We start from the raw sequence: 19,304 nt of genomic DNA on the forward strand, positions 1-19,304 counted from the left end.
CATAGAGTCGCTGTGAGTCAGAACCGACTCGATGGCAACTAACAACAACAACAAGGACAAAAGCTATGATTCATGGTGAGAATGTATAGGCTCAGTTGCTAAATTTGTAATAATCAATAGCAATCACTTCAATGATTTAAAATCACATTAATCACTAAAATGGATGGATTTTTCTGTGTTACGCTTCTTCAGGAATAATATATATACTACTCCAGGTATTTCAGAGAAAGATTAAATTCAGAACTAGCAAAGATAGTTTAAATTCTACTGTAAACATGAAGATCAGAACTGAGAGGAGAAATATTTATTGTAAACGCCTATTATGCAAGAACAGTTTTCTTTCCCAGTTCCATCTCAGTAGCTTTGTAGCAGGATAACTTTTAAGATTTGACTACAAAAAGGTAATATAAAATAGAAAAAAATAATTCTCATAGATACCAAAAATGGGGAAAGATTTAAGGATTAATTTGCTTTTACATATTCTTACTTAAACCATTTTACTTCTGAAAACAACTAAATCTTAAATATGTATTAAATCTTGCCCCTTTGTTGACATTTTCACACATTACAGAGAGAGAAACATGTCCACTCACCCACCCACACACCCACCGTCACACCCATATATTTCCTTTCATGCTGCTAGACCCAGAAAAAATATATAGAGAGAGATTTTGGTAGTATTTGACTTAAAAAAAAACTACCCTTTCCACTTAAATTTTCAGAATCTATTTTTCCAGTTAATAAATTTGAGGAATACTTTGTAATATGAAGTTTTCCTTATGAATCTACCATATGCAAAGGACAGTTATTTTTTTGCTTCTGCGATAAATAATTACAGGTGAGTTGCTGAGCTTCAGAACTCTAGAATACAGTACCTGCCACTATTCCGATGACAGGTATGAGAAGTGCAAACACAAGGAGATAAAGAGCAATCAATGCAGCTTTGAAAGACTTCAGTTTCTCTTGAAGATTAGGGCCATTTTTAGGACCTAAAAAACAAAAGCCCAAACTACTTTTAGACAGAAAACATTGGCTATTGTATATTCTGGGTTAAGATAAAAATTTTCAAGTACTTTAAGACAATATGAATTTTTCAAACATTTTCACTTTGACTAAACTTTGGAACAGATCCCTGAAGCCCATTCTCTGGGCATTTCAAGACACATTTGTAACAATAACGTTTTAGCATTGTGCATTTATGTGCAACGGTGGTTCACGTAATGAGATGTTAAATATGATAGAGATAAATCAATATGGACTGGAAACTTAATAGATGAGATGACCTTTCTCTGAGTAGGTGAATAAAACATCTATTCCAAAATTCTTTTCAATGGCTTTTGTCTTTATTGTTCAATTTAAAAAAAAAAAAAGGAGTAAAATTTGATTTCAGGTTACAAACTCCTAAATAAAAGTTTAGACATTGTTCAATAATGTTCTATGTGGGATTAAATGGAAAAGAAAAGATAAGAAGATGAAAAAATAAAAAAGAAAACAAACAAAAAGGTAGAAAGCAAAGAAAAATAAGAACCCACAATCGGGGCAAGATTACCTACCAAGTCAACTAAGCCTGAAACCAATGAGTTGTCTTCTTCCTTATCTCCGATTTAAAATCACAAGTTGTATGAATTCTACCTTTTAAATAGGGATCAAAAGTTTCTGTTGCCTTTTCTTTGTCCCCAATGCCTGTGTCCTTCTCAAATTTTAGTATCTCTGCCTATAACGGCTTTTACTATTATTGTTTTTGCTTCTGTGGTTAGAGCCACACACCCCCCTCCATCCTCCACACAGCACAAAGGTCCACCTTGCCCTGGAGTTGTGACTTGTATCTCAGGTTTGCCTAGCCAAGAACTCATTCACAGCCCTTTATCTTTGCATATGTTACTTCCTCTTACTGAAATGTCTCTGTGACTGCCTTCATCTCATCTATTACCTTGGTAAAAGGTTGGCAGTTCAAATCCACCAGGCGCTTCTTGGGAACTCTATGGGGGCAGTTCTACGCTGTTCTATAGGGTCGCTATGAGGAGGGATTGACTCGACCGCAACGGGCTTTTTTTTTTTTTTTTCTCCCGCCATAGCTCTTAACCACTAAGTCGCCAAGGTTTCCAAAACTTAGTGGAATTATGAAGTCCTTTGTCCTGCCTCCTTGAACAAGCCTGTCCAGCTACAGCTGAATAGCGCTTCTTTTGATTTCCAGTTGTAACCTGTACAAACGTGTGTTTCAGTACCTACCACCTACAATTTTTAAATATTAGTTCATGATGGTAAGACCATAGTCATCTCTAGGACTGGTATTGAGACTTGGAAATCAGAAATGTCAATCTATTGTGAACCAATTTAACCTAATGCAATGGATCTTTACTTAATGGTTTAAGCTCATTTTCTGTTCTGTCTCAAGAGAGGGGTAGACTCATCAGATAGCTGCTATTTTAACATTCATACATGTTTAAGATAAATCTCAAGACTATAATTTTACATATTGTCAACAACTCTAATAACAACCTCCATGGGCATCCCCATACCCCCCGTCTACTTACTCTGAGGAATCAAAGCTGTCATTGAGCGAGCGTCAAATCTCACAGGTTCTGAGCGGTTATCCGCTTCCTCCTGTTCATTGGTAAATCTGTCCCACTGCTCCATGCTTCTATCAAACAAATGGAAGAATATATGCTTAAGGCTTCTATCAAACAAATGGAAAAATATATGCTTAAGGCTTTTTTTTTTTATGTCAAATTGAAATTTATGATTAGAATGCAATTTTAAGAAGAAGATAAATATACTTAATTAGTTAAATTTGTATGTCTACCATATGTAGGGGAGCCCTGGTGACACAGTAGTTAAAGCCCTTGACTGCTAATCTAAAGGTCGGAGGTTTGGACTCACCAGGCTCTCTGAGGGAGAAAAGACCTGGTGATCTGCTCACCGTAAAGATGGTTGTTGTTAGGTGCCATTGAGTCGATTCCTACTCACAGCGACCCTATGGTACAACAGAATAAAACGCTGCCATTTGGAGGATAGAGGGATCAAAATGGTGTGCTTTTGATGGTAGGGAATTTCTTGGCAACTAGGTTTTGTACGTGATTTCGATTTTTTTCATATTCTACGTCTGTCTTACTCATTTGATAGCCTCCTTGAACATGAACCAAGTCTTAGGGAAAAGAGATTGTGCTCTGCTGTTGTGACATTGCCACTCACTGCCTAACCAGTATTTGTTTTTATTTTGTCATGTCCAGTTGACAACTAGCTTAGGCCACATCCCTCTGTATTTCTAAAGGGAATGGTACCAATAATTTGGGGGGACAGTTCTTTTTGTGTGGAACTGTTTTGGTTGTGTAGGAGGTTTATCATCCCTGGCTCTCACCCACTAAATGTCAGTTGCTGTTCTTGGGTGCCGTCAAGTCGATTCCGACTCATAGCAACCCAATATGACAAAGCAGAGCTGCTCCACTGAGTTTTCTTGGCTGTAATCTTTATGGTAACATATTGCCAGGTCTTTTCTTCTGTCAAGCCATTGGGTGGTTTCGAACCACCAACCTTTCAGTTTACAATGGAGAGCTTAACCATGTGCAATCATTGCTCTGCCTCCTAATCCCTCTTCTTTCTCCCCTCTTAAAAAACAAAGCAAGCCTCATCCCTGCACATTTCCAAACACCCAGCCCTCTTTAAGAACCACTGTTTAACACATATCCTGACCGTAGATGGAGAGACAGGAGCCCTAACCTCTCTCTCTCCCATCGCCTCTCTCTGTAATATCTGCCTCCAGCAACCTGCCTGTTAAGACACCTTTAAACGAAGACCTGCTATCATGGGGGAAAAAGGTATCTTCATGAGCTTCAGCAACAGTATACATTCCTCAGAGTTGTTTGGGGGAATGTATTCCACTCTGTGTGTCTAGTTCTTTATATATGCATTAAAGGCCTTTGTTAAAGACTTTATATATGCATTACAGGCCTTTGTTAAAGCAATTAAGAATGCTTTTTTTCAACCAAAGTTAAACATTTTATTATTTTAAAGAGAAGAGACAGTGGCAGTTCCAGAAGGATAACTCAGGGGTCTAGTTGGCCTAAAAGAGGAAAAAAAAAAAAAAAAAAGACGAAAAAGGTTAATTTTATTTGTGTATTTGCTCAGAAGCTCCACATGGTCTTTCATATAAACCTGCAGCACAGAAACTACAGGGTCCAAATTAGCTTAAAGGACTTTTCTGGGGGAAAATTACAAACATGCATTTTTTTTTAGGTGAACCCTAGAATGCCAGTTGCTACATAATGAAAACAGAGATGGAAGGTACTGTTTTCAATCAATGACTTTAATAAGATGGAAGTATCTGTATCTCTATGCAGCTCAGTTCAACAAATTCATATTGTGTGTTATTGTATCAAGTACTCTGTAAGTCAACAGGATCAATGTGTATATAATATTCTCAACCATCAAAGACCTCATACTAATACGGGAGACAATAAACTTGATAATCACCTGACACCGTGATACATATACATACAAGGCACAGATATAGACAAAAGAAAGAGTGAGTAAGTCCACTGGGAAAGTGAGTAGTAAAGGTAAAAAAAAAAAAAAAAGGTAGGAACACAGAAAAGATGACACCTTGTTAGAGTTTTGAGAAATGAACAGTGATTTGGGTAAGAAGAATAATCCAGGAATGGAAAACAACGTATTAAAAGCCGTGATAGCATGGACAATATGGGACTGTAGACTGGATCAGTATCATGGAAGCACAAACTAAAAGGCAGAGGATCCAGCAGGAATGGCTCACTGCCATCCTGCTTGTGGATTTTTTCTTTCATTTTCCTGATCACATTAATCAGTCTTGCTTTCACAAACTATCCAAAATATAAACTGAAGTTGTTACCTACACAAATTAAGTAAAAATAAAAAAAATTTTTTTTCTTTTGGCAGTCATGACCTGGGTTTATACAGCTGGCATCACAATCTACATATATTGTCCATTAAAGATCTTGCTTTTTTTCCCCTTTCACGCAGAGATAGAGACTGAGTTCAAATTTGTTTTTCTTTAAATCTCTCAACTTTGATCTATCTTTTATAGGCTTCTATAGATGATCATCCTCATCTATAGAAGGGCTGAAAGTGAAGAGGACCTGAAACACTTACTAATGAGGATCAAAGACCATAGCCTTCAGTATGGATTACACCTCAACATAAAGAAAACAAAAATCCTCACAACTGAACCAATGGGCAACATCATGATCAATGGAGAAAAGATTGTCCAGTTGTCAAGGATTTCATTTTACTTGAATCCACTATCAACACCCATGGAAGCAGCAGTCAAGAAATCAAAAGACATATTGCATTGGCAAATCTGCTGCAAAGGACCTCTTTGAAAGGCAAAGATATCACCTTGAAATTTTCAATCACATCATATGCACGCGAAAGCTGGACAATGAATAAGGAAGACCGAAGAAGAATTGATGCCTTTGAATTGTGGTATTGGCAAAGAATATTGAATATACCACGGACTGCCAAAAAAAAAAAAATGAATAAATCTGTATTAGTGGAAGTATAGCCAGAATGCTCCTTGGAAGCCAGGATGGCAAGACTGTGTCTTACATACTTTGGACATGTTGTCAGAAGAGATCAGTCCCTGGAGAATGACATCATGCTTTGCAGAGTACAGGGTCAGTGGAAAAGAGGAAGACTCTCAACAAGATGGATTGACACAGTGGCTGCAATAATGAGCTCAAGCATAACAACAATTGTAAGGATGGCTCGGGACCGGGCAGTGTTTCATTCTGTTGGGCATAGGGTCGCTATGAGTTGAAACTAACTCGATGGCACCTACCAACAACAATATAGATGATAATATTTTCCAGATTACTGTATCTCAAACTACAGTCTGTTTGGGTAGATCAAAACTTTGAAAAATATCTCGTAAATGTCTGTGGATGGATTACTTAGCTGACCACACTGGGTTATATAAAACCCCTGACAGGAGCAGAAGGCTGGAAGTAAGATGAACACTAAAATCTGTTGAAAAGTCTTCCCCTTCTGGCTACTTTGGCACGTCATGGGAAGTTCTGCTTGTTTTCTGGGGGCAGTTTACAGTGGGAGAGCATCATGAAATATTAGCATTATTTTTCCAGAAAAAGAAAAGATTAGGTTTGTCACGGATGGTGCCATCATAGGATTGCTGGCATTTCCCGCTGTTACTGCCTTTTGCCCTTAGTCTTCATACTCTGTCTGGGAATCTCATCTACCTTCAAGGCTTGAACCACACTACCTGCGTTCTGATAGAGCCAATATATCCAGCTCAGATCTCACATCTCAGAATCAGAATTTTTTTTTTCTAATGCAACTAGTTGCTATTGTTGTTAGGTGTGTCGAGTCAGTTCTGACTCATAGCAACCTTAAGCACAACAGAACGAAACACTCCCTGGTCCTGTGCCATCCTTATAATCGTTGTTATGCTTGAACCCATTGTAGTAGCCACTGTGTCAATCCATCTCCTTGAGGGTCTTCCTCTGTTCCACTGACCCTCCACTTTACCAAGCATAATGTCCTTCTCCAGGGACTGGTTGCTCCTGATAACATGTCCAAAGTATGTGAGACGAAGTCTTGTTATCCTCGCTTCTAAGGAGCATTTTGGCTGTACTTCTTCTGAGACAGATGTCAGCATATCGTCCATTTATATGAATTATTTGTTATGTTGTTGTTAACTGGTGGTGAGTTGGCTCCAACTCACGGTAACATTATGTATAACAAAAGGAAATGTTGCCCAGTCCTGTGCTATCTTCATGTTCGTTGGCATGTTCATATTCATTGTTGTGACTATTGTGCCAGCCCATCCCATTGAGGGTTTCCTGCATTTTTGCCAACGCTCAGCTTTACCAAACAAGATGTCCTTTTTTAGTGATTGGTCTTTCCTGATGATGTGTCCAAAGTAAGATAGGCAAAGTCTTCTCAAGCTCACTTCTAAGGAGCGTTCTGGTTGCATTTCTTCTAAGACTGATTTATTCCTTCTTCTGGAAGCCTATGGTATATTCAGTATTCTTTTTTTTGTTATTATAACCATTTACTACTATCATCTGCTTATTACTGTGTAACAAGGAATATATGATTCAGTCAGGCATATTTGCGAGACAGAGGTAAGAGCTAGCAAAGCGATCATTCAAACCAGAAGTCGGGGCTGTGTTGTAAACCACTCATCCGCAAGACCCGAGACCCCGAAACCCCGAGACCCCGAGATCCGAGACCTTAGCAAGTCTTGACTTTCTGCTTTCTAAACATTCCCTTAATCCATTCTTTCCACTCTGTCTTAATTTTTGAATTTCCTTTTCATCTACCCCAGCCAGGCATCTTGGGTAGTGGCAATGTGGAAGGCAGCTAAGAGAAACACCCAAGAGGCAATTAAAAAGAGGACATGAAAATTGAAAATAACTCATGATCAAGTGTTAAGATATAACACTTTAACAAAAAATAGGAGGAAAAAATCAAACAGTATAACATATTTTTCAAGAAAAAATATAAGTAACCTAAACTCGAGAACAAACATATTTAATGGGCAGGTAGAGGAAGAAAAACCAGTACTAAAGACAAGGAAGAATCCTTTGACAGTGAGGGAGAAGAACAAGAGGCAGTCAGGGTCATGGAAATGAAAGGAATTTAAAAAAAGATATCATGTGAGGACATCCATAGCCTGCTGTGTGGGACTGGAGCTGTTTTATTTAAATGATGGCGGCAGAAGCAGATTCTGGAGACATCAAAAAATAGTAAATGTATAAAAATGAAGGGTCTTCTGTTGAGAAGACAGATGCTGATGGTTGCACTGAGATATTACATTGAGGGGAGTTTTACTTTTTTCTGCTTATTCCTCTCAACTCCCCAATCTCTTAATATCAGTGAGTGCCAGGCCTCAGTTTTATTCTGTTTTCTCTTCCCTCTATATTCATTCCCTTATTTATCTCTTTTGCCTCATTGTTTTAAGTACAATCTATACCCTTGATGATTCTTAAATGAGTATCTCCTGCCTAGACCTCTCCAGACCCATACATTCAACTGCTTAATATCTCTACTTGGATTTCTAATACAGGTATAACCCAAACCTAGGTGTCGTCCTTGGCCTCCATCCGCCACATCCTCTATGCTCCATATCCAATCCCTTATTAAATCCTGTTGGTTTGCTTTCAAGCCCCATGCAAAAGCCAAGTGCTTCTCATGAGCACCTCCACTGCCATTCTGGTCCAAGTACCATCATCTTATTCTCACCTCAACTATTTTAATAGCTCTCTAACTGGTTGTCTTAGTTACCTAGCGCTGCCATAATAGAAATACCACAAGTGGCTGGCTTTAAAGAACAGAAATTTATTTTCCCACAGTTCAGGAGGCTAGAAGTTCGAGTTTAGGGCATGGTTCTAGGGAAGGTCCTTTTCTGATGATTGCAGCTTCTAGTAGCTGCCAGCAATCCTTGGCTTCCCTGGACTAGTAGATGCATCTCTCTCTTTTGTCTTTCTCTTCCCCCTGTGAGCAACTCGCAACTCTTCTGGTCTTTTTATACCTCAGAAATGATTCAGTTTGGGACACCCAACCCCTCACTGTTATGACTTAATTAACACAAAAAAAAGAAAACCCTGTTTTGGACCACATACACACCTACAAAGGCTAGGAATTAATTCAATGCATATTTTGTAGGAGAGGAGACAGAATCCAGTTCATAGCACTGGTCTTCCAGCTGTATTTATACTGCCTCCACTTCATCCTCCCCACAGCCTCCAGCATGGTACCCTTAAAGAGGAAGTCAGATCTTGTCACCTCCTGCTCAAAACCTGAGCTTTGCTTCCCATGGCACTCAGGTACAGACTAAAATCTCACTCTCAGGGTGGCCCTTAAACATTGCTTTTCAAATTTTGACTACAGGCAGTCCCTGGGTCAGGAATGTCTGACTTACAGACAACTAGTACTGAACAAGGAATTGCCATAAAGCCTATTATATTAAAAATTTGAGTTAAATGCAGTAGTTCATAGTAACGAACACACTCACTACTTTGTGATGCTCATGAAAACATTGCCCAGTTTGAAAGTATTTCATAAGTGTTTATATGCATAGAAAAGTAAAATATATACTATATACTAAGACAAACATTTGACTAACGGATGCTAAGTAAGATCTGTGTGCACCTGTTCTGACTTACCTACAAATTTGACATAAAGACAGACTTAGGAACAGCTCTGCTCTCCTCCAGACTGCCTATACCCTGTTTCACTTCCTCGTCCCCTTCCTGGCTAGATTTTTCTCTAAGAACTCATCATCATCTAATATAAAATGTTTCCCTGATTTATCTTCTTTATCGTCTGCCTCCTCTCGCTGCAGTTACATCCAAAATACAGGATTTATCTCTTTAGTTCAGCGATAAGAGCAGCTCCTGGTAGTTAGTAGGTGCCCTTACAAACATTTGAGTAAATGAGTGACAAAGACAAAAAAATAAAACACAAAGTATTTTGCAAGATGACTGAACTTCACGTCTGGGGTTATGCCTTAAGAAAAGTATATGTTTCACTAATGTGGAAGTTGTAAAAGTTCTTTTACTCAATTGGAAAATAAAATGAATTGTGTACGTCTAACAAACTAAACCAAAAAAATCACCCCCAACAATCGATTCCCTCTCCTCCCCAAAGGCATCAGTTATTCCACGTTCCTCCAGCTCTTTACTCCATTATCATCATCTGAATTTTTTTAGTCATGTCAGAGTAAACAAACATAAGAGGCTTTGCCAGCCACCTGTGACCAATAGACACAATTCAAGCGTGCCTTTAAATATCATTTCCAACGTTAAATATCATTTCCAAAGGAGGGAGAAAAAGCACCTTCACATAAAGTTACTTTTCCTACCAAATGTCAATGCACTGAGAAAGAATTATGAAATCTCCTGCATTTGTATAATCTATTAAAAGCACTTTCTCACAGAAGTGAAACACATCTCTGCAATATCAGCTTTTCATACAAGGGAGTGACACTGCAACAGGAGAAAAACCATAATGAAAGAATTTCACTGATGACTTGTTTAGAACTACCTTTACTTTCTCCTATTTTTAGTTATAAAAACAGAATAGCAATGTTACAGATTGGCTGGGACAAAATTTTTGTCATTCCCATCACCTTAACACAAGAAAAAGTACCTTCATTTTTAGATTAAATTCAAGTCTTTGTACATAATCATCATGTATATAGTTGGTATCACAAAAACACCAAACTCATTGTCATGGAGCTGATTTTGATTCACAGCGACCCTATAGGACAGAGTAGAACCACCCTACAGAGTTCCTAAGGAGCGCCTGGTGGATTTGAACTGTCGACCTTTGGGTTAGCAGCTGTAGCGCTTAACCACCACGCCACCAGGGTTTCTAGTTGATATCATAGTGTACATATTATTGCCATTTTGCTTTTCTCTTTAGATCGTATCAACATGTTCATTCCTTATGTGATGTTTTCATGTTTACAATGACTGTCGTTCTTGTTAGTTGTTATCGAGTCTATTCTGACTCATGGGACCCCATGTGTGCAGAGCAGAGCTACTCCACAGGGTTTTCAAGGCTATGACCTTTAGGAAGGAGATCAACAGGGCTTTCTTCTGAGGCTGTGGGTGGGTTTGAAGGGCCAATTCTTCAGCTAGTAGTCAAGCACTTAAACCGTTTAAGCCACCATTCATCAAATATATGTATCTTATTTATTTTGCCATTTTCCTATAATGGAACTCTTATATTTTCCTCCTCTTTTTTAATGTTTTACTAGTAGAGATGATGATATTTTAGTGTGGAAGGTATATTTTTACGTGATTATTATTTTTTTCTTCTTGGTTTATTGTTTATTCATACACATTTCTTATACATCCCAGAGAACCTATCTTTTATGTATATATGTGAATAAACTCTTTATATGTCATGGATATTTACTATCTTTCTTTCCATATATGATGAACATTCTCTCTTCAAAGATTGTTCCCTATTCAGATTTTTCATCATACATTTAAAGTTTATTTCATCTTTAAGATTTGTAATAAATATTCACTTTATAACCTTCCTTACAAAAACTTCAATTTCATTAAAAAAAAAATTTTTTTTTTTTTTTGTAAGCCAGTTAAAAATGTATGTCAGGTGAAACAGAATTAACTTATGTGTGAAATAAATAGTTCCACGCTTAAGAAACCTGTCTGTACGAAATGGAAACGTCCGTATTGTGCGGATTCAGCTGGTGCTCTTTCTTGGTAGTGAGGAGAGAGAGCATCAATTTTAGAATTTGAAATCTAGATTTGAATTTGGGCTGGACAGTTTCCTAGCTGTATGACCTTTGGGAAATCTTTAACCTCTTTGAATTGTAGTTTCTTTATACGTAATATCAACTCAAAGATTTACTACGAGTTTTAAAAATAATTTTTTGTGAATTTCGTGGTACACAGAAAACAGTCAACAAATGAATCCCCATGATTTAAAAGTACCGTTAAAAAAAATATGGAACTTTCTTATTTTATCCTCATAGCAGCTCAATAAGATGTGTAGTATTATTTTCCCCTTTTTACAGGTTTGGAAGCCAAAACCTACAAATGGTTTGTGTCGTTAATGCTACACAACTAGGAAGTAGTGGAGCTGAGATTTAAACTCAGGCAGCGTAGTTTCGGAGTCTCAGCTCCGAACCATGGTATAAAACATCCGTCCTCTCAGGTCTATGACTTTTCTATTGCTATTCTCACATGACTAATGAGATACCAAGCCCCACTTCACACTGTGTAAATCTTACCCATTCTTCAAGATGAGCCTAGATTCTAACATCTCCATGAAGATGTTTTTGACAGTCATTTCTCCCCTTAATGCAGTTTTGTCCTTTCAGGTATTCCCACAGCAGTTATCTGAAGCACTTTGATGCCACTTAAGGTGATCAAATTATATTACGCCTATTTGGTTATATGCCTTAGATCATGAACTCCCTGAAGGGAGAACATGTATTTTATCCCCCATATTCCTTCCCCACAAGCAGTTCAGTGAAGTGTGTATTGTAGATGCCCAGCCAATATTTGCTATATGAACAAGTGAAGGTAAAAACAGGGAATTGGCTGAGTACCAAAGTGGTACATAAAAGATACCAAAAGCAATTAAAATATGCTAAATCATATTTCTGAATAAAGCCAATATAAAAAAATTAAATATGCACAATTTTATGAAGAAATGTCTTGCTAATTTAAACTACCAAGTATTTAGTATATTTCATGTATATTTATTCACATACACGTTTTTCACTCATAGAACCTAGCAGAAATGTCTGATATTTATCATTAAAATGAACAAAAAACAAATATAAAACAAAATATTCTACCAGAAAATTGTATGTGCCCATGTGTATATATAAATATTTGCAGACACACACACAGACACACCAACCAAAAAAAAAAAAAAAACCCACTGCCATCAAGAGTAGAACTGCCCGCTATGGTTCCCAAGGCTGAAATCTTTAAGGAAGCAGACTGCCTCATCTTTCTCCTGCAGAGTGGCTGGTGAGTTCCAACCACTGTGCCCCCAGAACTCCTTTTAGATAGATAGATAGACAGACAAATAGATAGATACACACACACAGATATTATATATGACACATTAAAAAAACAATTCTGGAGACAACATTAAAATAAACCTTTTACCTATTGTCTTAAGGAAGGCAGCACTGATTTATCCACTTCTCTCTCTTTACAAATGAAACCTAAAATCTTTATTACATACTATTTCAGCATCTGGTCCATGAGGAAAGGAAATGACACATCTCTGTGTTGAAAATCTTCCTTAACAAAGCATCTCAATAATACTTTCATCAGTGCAATAGTTTGCAAAATCTAAATTTGTCTGATAACTCATTCCTCTTCCCATCTAGGACATTAAAAAAGAAAAAGAGAAGTAAAAAGGAAAATAAGGGTTATTGAAGCAGGGCAGATAATACGGGACAGATAAAAATCTCATCTTTTCCTGTTTCTAAATTAGGTATGCTTGCTATATACTCATTAATTCACAGTATTTCCTCTTTCATAATATATAATTTTGAGGGAAGACCCCATACATAAGTGATTTGTTTTTCTTGTTCCTCTTGATTCAACACAAGACACGGGAGGAAAAGATATGGATGCTACCCAGTGGAAGTACTGATGTAACAATGCCCACTTCTGCTCCATCTCTACTGATGTAAGCCTTAGCTACAGACCTCTTTTGAGCACCTAACAAGCTGTTTCCCCAGACCTACAGTGGAGGAAAGGGGGTGGGGGGATGTTTCAGGCTTGACCTCAGAAGAATGCCCTTCGCCTTCTGCCATCCTGCCAGAATTTCACACTTTCATCTCATTTTTTAAATCACATTCTTCAAGTTTCAACACAAACAAACTTGGGTGCAGAAAGAATATAACACACGTTAATGACCTGATACTTCTGAGGAAGGTGTTCAGTTCCACAGGCACTTCTTGGTGCTCCAAACAGGAGGTGAGATACTTCCTGTCAAAAGGTGGCCCAAAAGCTCTTAGCATGCCCACAGGTACCAGAGAACATATCTCTGGGAAGATAAAATGCCTGGTAGAAAGGAGGCAGAGACCGTGTACTGCGTTTCAGAGACAGAAACCCAAAATGTCACACAACCATTCTTCAAATAATCATTAAAAAGCTAAGAGTAATAGAAGGAGCCCTGGTGGCACAATGGTTAAGTGCTAGGTAGGTTGGCTGTTTGAACCCCCCCCAGTGGCTCCATGCTTCAAAAGAAAAAAGACCTGGCAATCTGTTCCCGTAATGATTAGATCCTAGAAAACTCTAAGGGGCAGTTCTCCTCTGTCACATGGGGTCGCTATGAGTCATCAGTATGAAGCAAGCACCAGCAGCTCTAGCCAGGCAGTCTTCAGACCAGAAGAAGCAGGATGGCAGAGGTGGATCCAGGAAGGGCTGGTATGAAGACTCCCTTAGGTTTTTATTACCAAATTTTCAGTAAAGAGGACCTGCAGACTAACATCAGAACTCATTCTATTTCCTTTACAATTCTCACTTTACAGTGAGGTCCTTTTGAGGTCTCGAGTTTAACAACCCCTTCCCATACTGTTAAATTTGGATACCCCTGTCAATGCTATGGAAACCCTGGTGACATAGTAGTTAAGAGCTATGGCTGCTAACCAAAAGGTTGACAGTTCGAATCTACCAGGTGCTCCTTGGAAACTCTGTGGGACGGCTCTACTCTGTCCTATAGGGTTGCTGTGTGTCAGAGTGGACATGATGGCAACAGGTGTTTTTTTGGTCAGTGCTGGGGAAGCCTTTTGGCACAGAGGCTAAAAGCTACAGCTGCTAACCAAAAAGTTGCCAGTTCGAAGCCACAAGTTGCTCCTAGGAAGCTCTATGGGCACTTTTACTTTGTCCTGTATTGGAATCCACTCAACGGCAACAGGTTTTTGTGGTTTTTCGTTTGTTTGTTTGTTTTGGGTCAATGCTACATGTTTAGGAAAGTCAAGTTCTGGGGATAAAAAATAAGACTGCAATCTTTCTTAAATGTTATCCTAAACTCTGTCCTATAGGGTCGCTGAGTCAAAATTGACTCGATGACACTGGGTTTGGTTTGGTTTTTTGGTTATCCTAAACCAAAAAAAAAAAAAAAAAAAAAAAAAATCTGTTGCCTTGGAGGACCCTAGAGGACAGAGTAGAACTCGCCCACAGAATTTCCAAAGAGCAGCTGGTGGATTCAAACTGCCGACCTTTGGGTTAGCAGCTAAACACTTAACCACTGTGCCACCAGGGATCCAAATTCTATCCTAATGAGGTTTATTTCCATCAGAGTGGGCTGTATGCCTAGCATGTCTCTGAGGTATTTTTATGCACAGACCTTTATTTCCAGAATGCCAACCACTTCCCTTTTACTTCCACATTCTTTAGCCAATCTAAATGCCCATTAAAAAAAATCATCTCTCTCTATTTGTCTCTCTCCAGATATGGAATTTAGGTCTAAATTTATGTTTCTAAAAATAACATAAAATTATAATAAAATAACATGCCAACTCTCAGTGGGGTGGAAGGACCGATATACTTCTTTTCCTTTGAGAAGCTCTGCCTTTACCGTACTGTCACTATTGAAAGGGGGTGTATGGAAGGCTTGCAGTTTTAACTCCTACATCTAACAAGCTCGGCAGTTGTCACCCATGTCTGGAGGGAAAAATGCTCAACAAACTGAAAATCAATGACTTTCCTTGGGCCCACCAGGGAATTGAGGTATCAGGGCAAAGGGCCAACCCCAGCTCCTGAGAGACAGGCAATAGCAGAGAATCGCAGCCCAGATCAGCTTACCTGGTGCAGGAGCAGCTAGCTGGAGACAGAGCGTGGACCAGCGTGATTGTGAGGCTCCTGGGGGCTGCAGTCTCACAGGAACGCCCAACACTCGTGGGTTTTACTTCCAGAACACCACCAGCTCCTCAAGGTGAAGAAAAGAAAAGAAAAAAAAAGAGTCAGGAAAAGTCACTGGTGCCTCTGGCAGGGGGAGGTGGAAAGTAACCAGTCTGAAATACACCCAGTGCGTTCTCCGTAATAAAGGCTGCTCTTCAGACCCTGTGGCTTTGTTGTTAGCTGCCATCGAGTGGATTCTGACTCTCAAGCATTATCTCACTTGATCAGCCTGAGGACAATGATCCGATTCCAGCCCTCTCTAGCCTTCCTCTTTAGCCTTCCTGTTAAGGGGAGAGGGCGTGGAGGGCAGGGGACTAAAAACCTATTGTGAAGGAGGTCAGTGCTCAGGTAGAGGCCCACTAAAAGACTAAGATTTATAGAATGATAGACACTTCCCTTCCTCCAAACTCTACCACCACAAGAACAGAGCTGCAGTGTAGTAATGGGATTGAAGCTGAAAGAGATGCAAGGTTCAGATCTAATTTAAGGGCTTTTAGTTTCGGTGGTAGAATTCCCACCTTCGGGGACCTGAGTTCGATTTCTGGCCAATGCCCTTCAAGCACAGCCACCATAGCTCTGTCCGTGGAGGCTTGCATGTTGCTGTGATACTGAACAGGGTTCAACAGGGCTTCCAGGCTAAGGCAGAGTAGGAAGAAAGCCCTGGCAATCTACTTTCAAAAATCAGCCAATTAAAACCCTGTGAGTCACAACAGTGCCGTCATGGGGATGGCAGGACAGGGTGATGTTCTGTTGTGCAGAGTCGCTGTTAGTCAGGGGCTGACTCAACAACAGCTAACAACAACCATAGGGAAAGCCAAAGTCAATTAAAAAACAAACCTGCTTCTGTCAAGTCAATTCTGACTCATAGCAACCCCATAGGACAAAGTAACTGCCCTCATAGGGTTTCCAAGGCGGTAAATCTTTCCGGAAGCAAACTGCCACATCTTTCTCCCAAAGAGCAGCTGGTGAGTTTGAACCCAAAACCTTTCGGTTAGCAGCTGAGAGCTTTAACTGCATGCCATCAGGACTCCTTCCAAAGACAAGAGTAGAGACAAAAGTAAAGACAGTAGAGGAAATTCAAGCTTCTGACACCCGCAGCTATAAAACCAAAACCAAACCCGTTGGTGGTGTAGTGGTTAAGTGCTACAGCTGCTAACCAAAAGGTCAGCAGTTTGAATCCACCAGGTCCTCCTTGGAAACTCTATGGGGCAGTTCTACTCTGTCCTACAGGCTAGCTCTGAGCCGGAATCCACTCGACGGCAATGGGTAGGCTATGAGCCTGTAGCTATAGCAAATATTAAACACAGCCCAAGTCCTAGCCAAATTCACATTAACATAAAACTTCACACTCAAGGCCTATTCACATCCCTATTACCTGGTATATCATGTCTGGCTTTCATGAAAAAATGAAAAGGCAAAAGAGTGCATCCAGGGCCTAGAAGTCTCACACTCCTGCAAGTTGAGGAAGTAGAACGGGCAGGACATGTAGGAAATACTAGTGGCTCATTTTCTTGCAAGCTCAGCTGTCTCCCAAAAGCAACATGAACCATCACCCTTTCCTCGTGATTGTGCCTTATGAAAAAAAACAAAAAAAAAAAAATGCAAGTTAGGAAGAAAAATGTGACGCTGAGCTCATTTTAGGTGATATTTTAAAAACACGAATGCACACTGCGTTGAGTTTAGGGAAGTATGTCTTCAGGATTATAGTGAGAAATAAATGCCGTTTAAATAAGCTTAAAAGTGGTTAAAAAAAAAAAACAATTAACTTAAGCCTGAGGAAAACTCATTTAGAAAGTTCTTTCCCTTATATCTCCTGACATTATGGGATGTAAGTTTACAGGATCAAAAAGAGAACAGAATGGATGCGTAACTCAGTAGATTGTAGCAAGCTAGACACTGCCATTTACTTTATTGCTGTTTCACGTGCTCCATGTTCTTTTATTCTGTAAGGGAAACCTCTTTATTTTAAAATGAGAGAACAGAAAGCTTCTTCAGATAAATTATCTAGGGCTGCCTGACCAGTGACCAAGAATGAACTTGAACGTACGTTCTGTGATGGCCTTTCCCTTATGCCACAGAAGTCACTTAGCCTTCATGAACTTACATAATTGCTTATTCTAAAAATCTTCATTATCCCTGTATCTCTAGAAGCTACTGCTGGTGATTTCCAGGAGTGCCACCAAAGCTCAAATCGGTCTTTTGCTCTTTCATCTGCCTGCAATTACCTTCAGAAAGTAAAGGCCTTCTTCTTTTTGGCCTTGCAAATCTCTTGAATGCACCATTTAACCAGAAGCCTTATGGGTAAGGCAATTCTGAGCAATGCTGTTCCTCGAATTTTCTCTGTGGCGCAGAAAAGACAGTAAGAAAAGAATGGCTGTGATGTCTAGGAAGGCAAAAAACAAACGTGCATAGCTACTTAGTTTGGGGACACAGAGTAGGACTTCTACCATCTGAAAAAGAGATGGAAATGGAATTGGTAGAAAGGGAAAGAGAACATCATAAGAAGAAAGAAGAGCGTAGCCACACGACTGAAGAAGCCGAGAATATGAAGAGCCCAAGGACCAACAGAAGGCCAGTGTGGCTGGAGTAAAAAGAAGCAGAAGTTGGCAGCAAGGTTCCACATAAGGCTGAGAGTCAGGTAGGAGGCCAGTGGATTGAGAGGTTTTTCTCTGAACAGTGGAAAGTCGTTAAAGGTTTTGAAGTGAGGTGAATAAGACAGATGACTTGGACTTGAAAGTTGATTTTCTTTGCAATGTGGACAATAGATTGGAGGTGGGAAATCAGATTGGATGTAAATGGACTAGTTAGGAAGTTAGTGCAGTAGTGGGGCAGAAAGAAGATGGTGCCTTGGACTAAGGTACTGCCAGCAGTGTGGAGAGAAGTTCATAAAGGTAATCCAGAGGCAAACTTAATGGTACTCAATAATGGATTAGATCAAAGTGGTGAGAGATGGTAGGCTTGAATTTTTTCTCATTTGCCCCTTTAGATCTATTCTTTATTCTTCTTGACCCTTCTCTTTTCCCCCAGGCGGCTGACCTTTGGGGACAGAATCAGATGGCTCCCGTGATCTCTGGTTTCTAATTACTCTTGACAAATGGATAGAGCAGCAGATGATTTGTGAAAGAAAGGAGAGTTTGTCCTCCATATTAATTATTGAGGAATGAAATACATATTTATTGTTTATGAATTTTGGGTGGCCTTTTCAGAAGCTACTTGACTTATAAAAGCAGAAAATGTCTAAACCCGATGGGCCGAAACCTAACTGTCATTGTAATAGAGATTCATGGCATTTTACCTAGTTCCAGAACTATGCCAGTTCAAAAATCCACCACTTCTTGAGTGATGGGCCCTTTGAGAAATGATCCAGCAACTTGATGATAGGATTTGAGGTAAGCAGAACAATGCCTACTATCCCACTCAAAGATGTCTGTGTCCTAATCCCTGGAACCTGCAAATATGTTAGGCTACACGGCAAAGAGGAATTCAGGTTTCAGATAGAATTAAAGTTACTAATCAGCTGACATTTAAATAGGGAGATTACCCTGGATTATCTGGGTGTGACCAATGTAATCACACAGGCCCTTAGAGTGGAAGTAGGAAGCAGAAGAGACTCAGAGAGAGAGAGAGATGTGAGCATGGAAGAATGGCCAGAACCATGGAAGTCTGGCTTTGATGATGGAAGAAGGGGGCCACAAGGCAAGGAATGTTGGCAACCTCAAGAAGCTGGAAAAGGCAGGGAAATAGATTCTCCCCCAGAGATTCTGTAAAGGAGTCTAGCCCTGCTGACACTTGATTTTAACCCAGTAGGATACATTTCGGACATCTAACCTATATAGCTGGAAGATAAATTTGTATTCTTTTAAGTCACTAAGTTCATGCAAATTTGGTATAGCAGCAGTAGAA

The 19,304-nt window shown here is 39.4% G+C and overlaps 1 protein-coding gene across 2 annotated transcripts in view; it reads right to left on the bottom strand.

Moving 5' to 3' along the window:
- The window catches only part of MSR1 (macrophage scavenger receptor 1), an 85,628-nt gene extending 72,943 nt beyond the window's left edge, over positions 1 to 12,685 (bottom strand). For both annotated transcript variants that reach the window (XM_023551163.2, XM_023551162.2), the window contains exons 1-3: positions 12,651 to 12,685; positions 2,535 to 2,641; positions 876 to 989 (exon numbers count right to left, since the gene is read on the bottom strand). In XM_023551163.2, the coding sequence (XP_023406931.2) occupies positions 876 to 989; positions 2,535 to 2,637 (217 nt within the window). In that variant the 5' untranslated portion in view covers positions 2,638 to 2,641; positions 12,651 to 12,685. The remainder of the gene's footprint in view (positions 1 to 875; positions 990 to 2,534; positions 2,642 to 12,650) is intronic.
- Between the last annotated feature and the right edge of the window lie 6,619 nt (positions 12,686 to 19,304).

The sequence above is a fragment of the Loxodonta africana genome, chromosome 19 (genome assembly GCF_030014295.1).
Source record: "Loxodonta africana isolate mLoxAfr1 chromosome 19, mLoxAfr1.hap2, whole genome shotgun sequence".
NCBI classification, from domain to species: Eukaryota; Metazoa; Chordata; class Mammalia; order Proboscidea; family Elephantidae; genus Loxodonta; species Loxodonta africana.